Source organism: Salmo trutta, chromosome 4 (genome assembly GCF_901001165.1).
Source record: "Salmo trutta chromosome 4, fSalTru1.1, whole genome shotgun sequence".
In the NCBI taxonomy this organism is placed as follows: domain Eukaryota; kingdom Metazoa; phylum Chordata; class Actinopteri; order Salmoniformes; family Salmonidae; genus Salmo; species Salmo trutta.
In genome coordinates, this window is record NC_042960.1 from 1,849,000 (window position 1) to 1,858,020 (window position 9,021).

Sequence of the window (9,021 nt, forward strand, 5' to 3'; positions counted from 1 at the left end):
GTCCCAGAGGGTACCTGATCTTTATTCCATCATACTTTGTCCTCATTTGTTAATGCAAGTCGCACACTGACAGGATTTCAACTCAAGTTTTTACATATCAACCAAACAAAAAAATGAAATTGTTGCCACGGAAATCCCTCGCAGGTTTCAAGTTGCCTTCAGTCAGCTCCAACCCCGCAGCCAGATTCCATCCAATCCTTCTGTACACTGCAGTCTGTCCATCTTTCGCCAAGCCTACTTCGCCCCTACACACTACCTACCCTAAAACCAGCGTCTGAGGAAAAGAAAAACATCCATAAAAGAGAAAAAAGAAACCGCAACAATGATCAGGGGAGAGAAATCTCCAGCCACGATCACCACGACGACAGACTCACGGCTGCACTTGAGATCGAGGAGAAAGAACAAAAATAAACAAACTTTCTATGCAGATCTGACCTCCAGTTCTGCCGTCTGTCCAATAAGAAAATCTTATACTGATGGCCCCTCCCATTCTGTCCAATAGGATTCTTTTATACTGATATGGCCCCTGCCCACCCTTCTCCCATCACTGCCCCTTGCCTAGTTAACCACATAGGAACAAAACGGAAATAAAAGGCTGCGTTCCCCTACTAAGACGGTGCTGACGCATTCCAGATCTTACAACTCCTGGATAGACATTTTATTTATCAGCTAACCACATGTCATAGCAATCTGGTGCCCGACGGCACAGTAGATGACTTGGCACGTAACCATAGGTTGATGCATGCAACATCTGAGCAGGGGAATGCGACCAAAAGCTTATTGAAGAGTATACCCCAGCCCACCCTCCAACCCCACCCCATGTACCCCACACAGCCCAAAAGCAGGCGAGTGCAAGGGTGTCTGCTGGGAAGCCAGCAGTCACAAAGAGTCTTTATGAGGGTTCCCCCTACTGGCGGGAGGACCCTAGTATTTCATTCCCGGAACAAACTCCTTCGCCTCTGGGTTCAAGCTGCTCTTGCGCTGTAAAAAGAGAGGAGAGATTTAGTATAGGAGCAAATAAAAAGGACCCAGACCTGAGAGAACAGGTAAAAATAACAGGGCCTCAACATTAAAAACTGACAAGAGCAGACACCGAACAGATGGTTCGGATTGTAACACGCACCACAGGATAGTGTCTCCAGCTGATGGTCGGTTCTCTAACAGATTAAGCCTAACCCTAGACTAAAAACCTATTTCAATGGAGAATATCCTTTCAGCATGGTCTTTAGTCTAGGACTAGGCTTAATCTTTTTCCAGGAAACCGGGCCCAAGTGAAGGAGTGGTATCGTGTCTGTGTTCAAACAACTGGAGAAGAGAGACCGTCCCTAAGAGTAGAAGAGATATGGTGTCTGATCAAACAACTGGAGAAGAGAGACCGTCCCTAAGAGTAGAAGAGGTATGGTGTCTGATCAAACAACTGGAGAAGATGGGCTACCTAAGATATCTAGGTACTGAATGTGGATGACACTCCACAGCAAATACTGAAGTTCTCAGCCTTTTAACTCTAAGGTGAACTCTAAGGGCCGGTTTCCAGGACAAAATATGAATCCTCTTCCTGGACTGAATAAAGAATCTCCATTGAACATGCTTTTTAGTCCAGGATTCGACTTAATTTGTGTCTGGGAAACTGGCCCTATAAATATAGTGACGTTTTGGTCGATGACGCTCATCAGACATGCTGCTCGTGTAGAGCATAAACAGACTGTGACACATTCTGACGGACAAACATTCTGACAGGACTTACCGCGAGTTCATCTGCGTTGCCGTTGGAGACAGATAGCCCGTTGAGCTGTTGCTGAATCTGCCCCACCCCCGGGGCGAGGTCTCTGGCGGGGATGAACCAATCCTGATCCTCCTCTTCCAGCATTTCCTGGAAACAGCGTTCTAAGAACTCCTGTTCCAGAAGCTCCTCCTCCACCTGGGATGACCACACAATAGGGAAAGAATAGGGCTGGATTACAATCAGCAGTAGATGATGATTATTTCTTAATATGTCTTTCCTCATGTCCTCTATCCTTGCCTCCTTCTGAAAGAGCACTGGAGGGCAGCCCAGGTTCGAGGGGAGTGTACAAAACATTACGAACACCTTTCTAATATCGAGGTGCACCCCCCCCTTTTGCCCTCAGAATAGCCTCAATTCATCCGAGCATGGACTCTACAAGGTGGCCAAAGCGTTCCACAGGGATGCTGGACCATGTGGACCACAATGCTCCAACGTAATATGGGTTCTATTGAATTTTTTACCGTTTGAGCTAGAGACAAGCCGTTTTCTTTCCTTTAAAGCTGAAAGCATGACTGTCACGAATCCGTTTTCCCTCTCTGGCACTGCTGAGTGACAACTTGCAAAGCCTACGCAGATTGGCCAATGCTGTTGGTTATACCAAGGATGAGAAGACACAATGTATCAACTTTGCTCACTCTGCGGGCTGCTCCAATGTATCAAATGTAAGGAAGACTGATAAGGGTATGCATCCCTGATCGCCGGCTAAATTATATTTTAAAAATGGATGGAAAAAAATAGAATAGATGTGCAGGAAGAGCGGACGAAGAGAAGCAGGTGAGTGACGGCTGGAAGGGGATGTGGGCCATGCAGCTGGCTGATCAGAGATGACACATTATGAACATTATTGGACCCGTCGCATATAAGGTCCGGCAAATACAATAAACTATTATATATATATATTTTACTGAATTTAGAAACAAAACTGACTTCATACGCATTTTATAAACAGGCGCCAGTGGGTTCTTTAGATCGGTAGGGCTGAAAAATGTGGTAGTATCATACGAAACAGTAATACGGTATTCTAAAAATGTTGGTGTCATAAGTATCATGACATTTTGGTACCGTGGTACTGGTATATAACACTACTCTGAATGGCAAACATACACAATCTATGTCTCAATAGTCTCAAGACTTCAAAAAGCCTTTCATCTACACTTATTGAAGTGGATTTAAAAAGTTAAATCAATAAGGGATCATAGCTTTCACCTGGATTCACCTGATCAGTCTATGTCATGACAGTGCATGAGAGAGTATGAACTATTGCATGAAGTCCAAGGGACTGTCCGTAGATCTCCAAGATAGAATTGTGATGAGGCATATATCTGGGGAAGGGAATATGGAACTACCCAGACTCTGCCTAGAGCTGGCCGTCTGACCAAACTGAGCAACCGGGCAAGGGAGAACCTGCCAGAAGGACAACAGTCTCTACAGCACTTCACCAATCTGGGCTTTATGGGAGAGTGGCACATGACAATCTAGAAAAAAGAAACGCACACCTATAAAGGCGAGGTGCTGGCTAGCGGAGTAGAAAACTTTTTACAAATATTTGAGTTAACCAATGATATAAGGCCACACTTGGCCATGATTACAAACACGTGTGTCTCTTGACACTATATAAATGACTCATCTCGCAGTGTTTGTGATGATACCCTGATGAAGACAGCTTTGCTGTCGAAACGTTGGTTATTAGGTTATTACATTTTTGCATCTGAGCTCTTAGAGTATGCGGCTTTCCCTTATTTTCTAGAGCGGCACATGACAGCATGGCTGGAGTTTGCAGAAAGGCATGTGAAAGACAGAGCATAAGACAAACGATTCTGTGATCTGATGGGATGTAACTCGTTGGCTGCCGCTCCCCATCTAACTTAACAGAGCTTGAGAAAATCTGCAAGGAAGAATGTACATGTCCCTTGATCCTGAGCGTAGAGTAACTTGATCCTAGATCTGTGTACAAGTCCAGGCAATATCTATCCAGGGCAACATTCCTCACCTTTTAGTGTGTGTGTGTGGTCTGTACATCTGTGTGGGTGTCCCTCTGTCTATCACTATGTCCGTGTGTGTGCACCTGTGTGCATACGTATGTGTGCATGTACATAAAGAGTGGTCCTAAATCACTGACCTGTCTGTTGTAATCCTCCTCGTTCTCCATCCACATGTAGTCAGCAAAGGGGTTGTTGTTGTTGTTGCCCACTTCTCCCTCCTTGTGCCCATTGGCCACATTCTCTTTCCCGGGGGCACTGCTGCCGCCTGGTGTTTTCGCCATCTCAGGACTGTTCATCTCCGCAGGCTCTGCAGGGTTAACGTTTTCACATACACATAAATGGCAACCCACTTTAAACTAAGCAAATGGTTTTCAAATTGACAGTAAAGCTCAGTTTGGGTAAACTGAATAAATGACGTGTTTAATAAATATTAAGTTCAAAAAACGTACCTAAAACATAACAGTAGAAAGTTAAACCGTTATCTACCAACACATGAAAAAGTATATATTACCAAAACGCAAATAAAGTGCAGATGTCATTATTTTACTACTTACTTAGTAGTATCACAGATGAAAGTGTTAGGCTAGTTATCATAATATTTGCTAGTATCATACTAGTTATAGACCAATAGTAGCGAGTCAGTGGCTGCGCTTACAGCTGACGTGGCTACAACTACTAACTAGCCAGTTGATACCGTTATAATGGCAGAACTCAACAATACCTAGTTAACGCGTTACCTGTATTGAAGGATGCACATGTCATGAGAAAAAAGTGATAACAAACCCCACATGGAGCGAGGCCTACCTGCGTGTCACAGCTGCAACAAGCCAGCCAGAAAATGAGCTAACTGGAGTAACGTTAGTTACAGCTAACGTTACCGTTCATCGCAGCACAAATCCTATTTTGAGTATTGTCGGTTTGCTAGTGAGCTAGTTACAGTAGCTAGCTTACTAGTTGGTAAACAACGTTAGGTAGTTTTCTAGTTGGTAGACAACGTTAGCTAACTACGTAGCTAGCAAGTGTGATAGCTAGCGAACTCAGAAAACTAGCACGGACTAGCTAGCTAACTAACTAGATAGCCAACTTAAGCAGTCTGAAAATAATTAGTGATAAAATGGGTTGTAGTTTCGACTAAATTTACTGTAGCCATCAAATCACTGATTAAACAAGTTACCTAGCTAGTTATTTAAGTTAACATTCGCTAGATAACACATCGTGAAATCACCCTACGAACAAGGCTTTGGCATGCCACTAGCGAGCTAGAAAGCTACTTGGCTAGCGAGATTGCTAACTAACTTGAAATATATAAAAACACGCATATTGGATCACACATGGACCAACTTGACTAGCTAGCTGTTTTTGATGTACCGAGTGAATGTTACGTAATCTGTAACTAGCAAAGCTTTCTTACTACCTTGGATTGTCTTTATAGCTAGCTATAAAACTGTTGGCAGGTGGCTAGCTGGTAGTGGTAGTAACAAGCTAAACCAAACTTAGCTCGAAGGCTAACTGCATTACATGCACACACGATTCAGGTCAAATTGTATCTGGAATGCACAGCAGCCAGTAGCGCAACAAAAACGTAGCTACCTGGCATCGTTGGATAATTATTTAAAGACCACTCGATATATCTTCAATGTTTGACAGGGCAATTCGTCGACTTTACAGCTAATTTGCTATCAAGCTAGCCAACTCACTACATTCCATCAAGACGCTCACGGGGGACTTCCGTTTCGTCGTTGAGTTCCCCCAGCCCGCTATATCAGTCGTCATATACCTACCTCAGCGCATCAACTGAGAGGTTGATGTCATGGGCATGCGATAATTTTTTTTTTTTTAATGTGTTTTATTTAACCTTTATTTAACTAGGCAAGACAGTTAAGAATCAATTCTTATTTACAACGATGGCCTACCAAAAGGCAAAAGGCCCCTGTGGGGTTGGGGCCTGGGATTTTAAAATAATAAAATAATAATACATACATAGAATATTAATAAAGGTCAAAACACACAACACAACAAGAGAGACAACACAACACTACATAAAGAGAGACCTAAGACAACATAGCAAGGCAGCAACACATGACACACAGCATGGCAGCAACACAGCATAACAACATAGTAGCAACACAACATGGTACAAACATTATTGGGCACAGTCAACAGCACAAAGGTCAAGAAGGTAGAAACAACAATACATCACAGAAAGCAGCCACAACTGTCAGTAAGAGTGTCCATGATTGAGTCTTTGAATGAAGAGATTGAGATAAAACTGTCCAGTTTGACTGTTTGTTGCAGCTCGTTTCAGTCGCTAGCTGCAGCAAACTGAAAAGAGGAGCGATCCAGGGATGTGTGTGCTTTGGGGACCTTTAACAGAATGTGACTGGCAGAACAGGTGTTGTATGTGGAGGATGAGGGCTGCAGTAGATATCTCAGATAGGAGGGAGTGAGGGCTTATAAATAAGCATCAACCAGTGGGTCTTGTGACGGGTATACAGAGATGACCACTTTTCAGAGGAGTATAGAGTGCAGTGATGTGTCCTATAAGGAGCATTGGTGGCAAATCTGATGGCCGAATGGTAAAGAACATCTAGCCGCTCGAGAGCACCTTTACCTGCCAATCTATAAATTATGTCTCCGTAATCTAAAATGGGTAGGATGGTCATCTGAATCAGGGTTAGTTTGGCAGCTGGAGTGAAAGAGGAGTGATTACGATAGAGGAAACCAAGTCTAGATTTAACTTTAGCCTGCAGCTTTGATATGTGCCTAGAGAAGAACAGTGCACCTTCTAGCCATACTCCCAAGTACTTGTATGAGGTGACTACCTCAAGCTCTAAACCCTCAGAGGTAGTAGTAACACCTGTGGGAAGAGGGGCATTCTTCTTACGAAACCACATGAGTTTTTGGGGGGAGGTATTCAGAACAAGGTTAAGGGTAGAGAAAGCTTGTTGGACACTAAGAAAGCGTTGTTGTAGATTATTTAACACAAAATCCGGGGAGGGGCCAGCTGAGTATAAGGCTGTATCATCTGCATATAAATGGATGAGAGAGCTTCCTACTGCCTGAGCTATGTTGTTGATGTAAATTGAGAAGTGCGTGGGGTCAAGGATTAAGCCTTGGGGTACTCCCTTGGTGACAGGCAGTGGCTGAGACAGCAGATTGTCTGTCTTTATACACTGCACTCTGAGAGAGGTAGTTAGCAAACCAGGCCAAAGACCCCTCAGACACACCAATACTCCATAGCCGGCCCACAAGAATGGAATGGTCTACCGTATCAAAAGCTTTGGCCAAGTCAATAAAAAATAGCAGCACAATATTGCTTAGAATCAAGGGCAATGGTGACATCATTGAGGACCTTTAAGGTTGCAGTGACACATCTATAACCTGAGCGGAAACCAGATTGCATACCCGAGAGAATACTATAGATATCAAGAAAGCCAGTCAGTTGATTATTGACAAGTTTTTCCAACACTTTTGATAAACAGGGCAAAATAGAAATAGGCCTATAACAGTTAGGATCAGCTTGATCCCCCCCCTTTAAATAAAGGACAAACTGTGGCTGCCTTCCAAGCAATGGGAACATCTCCAGAAAGGAGAAACAGGTTAAAAAGGTTGGAGATTATGTGGTTACTTCATACACTGTATGTATAATTTTCAGAAATCTAGGAAAACGTTATATTGACAAAGATTCACATCATGTGTGTTTTCTTTTCAAGTCACAGAAATGTATTTTGCTTTTAACCCATCCCCCTGACAAACACACACACCTGGCTGTGACACACACCGAAGCAATGTAGGCATTAATGGCCTTTTTCCCGGGCATAACGGCAGGAAATAGATTGGGATTTGAACCAATGACCCTCTGGTTGCTGTCCGTCTTCTAACCGATGGCTAACTGCCGCTGAGCATATGCAACTACCTCAATTTGACTACTGCCTCCCCTCTCTGTCCCTGGCTCTTCAAATGTCACCTCACCCTGTCTGTTGACAAGGCTATGGAAATGCCATGACACTGCAAAAACAGATGCTATTAGCGCATACATGCATTCATTAATTTGAATTCATTGCAATGGTTGGCGGCAAAGGTTTTTCTTTGTCATCTGACATTTACAAACTGCGCTGCCTGTTTGTCGATGAAATTAGACTAATAGTAGACACTTTAGTAGACACTCATAGCAACTAGGGTTAAGTGCCTTGCTCAAGGGCACATCAACAGATGTTTTACTTATTCAGCTTGGGGATTCAAACAGGCAGCCTTTCAGTTAATGGCCTAAAGCTCTTAACCGCTGGGCTACCTTTCGCCCTATAGAGGGTTATCCATCTCAAAAAGACAAGAAAGAGGATTTCGACACCCATTCTCTCGTCGTTCTGAAATAGTTTCTGTAGTTATAAACAGATAAGATAAGCATTCCTGCAACATTGTTTTGTTGAAAGACAAATTAAGTGAATTAATTGCACCCAAATTGGCCGTTTCAATTCATAGGATTCATATAATATTCAATAAACATAGTACCCAACATCTTCCTTAACATTGATTAAAATGTGAGGAATCCAAATAAATGGTAAAAAGCCCCCCACGGAACCCCCCAAACCCCACACCAAGGCCACCCCTACGGTCAGTATACATGCTTAGTTCTCTATGTCTGACAAGTAGTACAAAGCTGTGCAGCGATTACCTTCAATGTCATCTTCGCGAACGCGGTACCATTGACTTTAAAAGCTCCATTGTCTATAAGTGAATCCCGGCCTATATATCCACATTTTCTTACTAAAAATGGAAGATTTGAGAAGTGCTTGGGCTGGTTTACACTCTTTGTGGGTATATAAAAAAAATCCCCCCACGGAACCCCAGAAACCCCACACCAAGGCCACCCCTACGGTCAGTATACATGCTTAATTCTCTATGTCTGACAAGTAGTACAAAGCTGTGGCTAGGGGTATTGTTTCTTCTTGCTATGTTATATATTCTCTGTGAATTTGGTGATGCTTATTTCTGCCTGTTCAGAGAAATCAGTCATTGAAGTTTCTAGGTTCCTGTACCATCATACAACCTAATATTACCATGTTCTGGTGCTGTTCCTACTATTAGTTGAAAAAAGTGTGAAGAACCCCCCCCCTCAATGTTAATTCAAGGCTGAACTTCAAATTATATCATTTATAAATGCAGAGTGAATAGTTAAAATTAGAACAATGTACTTGCCCAAGAAAACTAAAAACTGCTTTGAGGACTACTCATTCCTCATTTCATTTTTTAATTTTC

General features: G+C 43.0%; 1 protein-coding gene across 2 annotated transcripts; it reads right to left on the reverse strand.

Annotated features, from left to right (window-relative positions):
• Window position 1: 1 nt before the first annotated feature.
• LOC115190752 (polyadenylate-binding protein-interacting protein 2B) lies at window positions 2-5,562 on the reverse strand. Of its 2 annotated transcripts, none has more exons than XM_029748819.1 (4): window positions 5,463-5,562; window positions 3,903-4,072; window positions 1,745-1,918; window positions 2-981 (listed from the first exon to the last, which is right to left on the reverse strand). In XM_029748819.1, exons 1-4 carry the CDS (start codon window positions 5,536-5,538, stop codon window positions 925-927), a joined length of 477 nt encoding a protein of 158 aa, XP_029604679.1. In that variant the 5' UTR covers window positions 5,539-5,562; the 3' UTR covers window positions 2-924. The 2 variants fall into 2 exon arrangements, with proteins under 2 accessions (XP_029604679.1, XP_029604680.1); XM_029748820.1 differs by having other exon boundaries at window positions 5,356-5,539.
• Window positions 5,563-9,021: the final 3,459 nt, after the last annotated feature.

Bases quoted from the DNA above. Each gene is read 5' to 3' on its own strand.
- LOC115190752 (XM_029748819.1), bottom strand. From the start codon at position 5,538: ATGACGACTGATATAGCGGGCTGGGGGAACTCAACGACGAAACGGAAG. The intron at 1,919-3,902 runs GTCAGTGATTTA...TGGTCATCCCAG, and splicing joins AGGAGGATTACAACAGACAG to GTGGAGGAGGAGCTTCTGGA. The intron at 982-1,744 runs GTAAGTCCTGTC...CTCTTTTTACAG, and splicing joins GCAACGCAGATGAACTCGCG to CGCAAGAGCAGCTTGAACCC.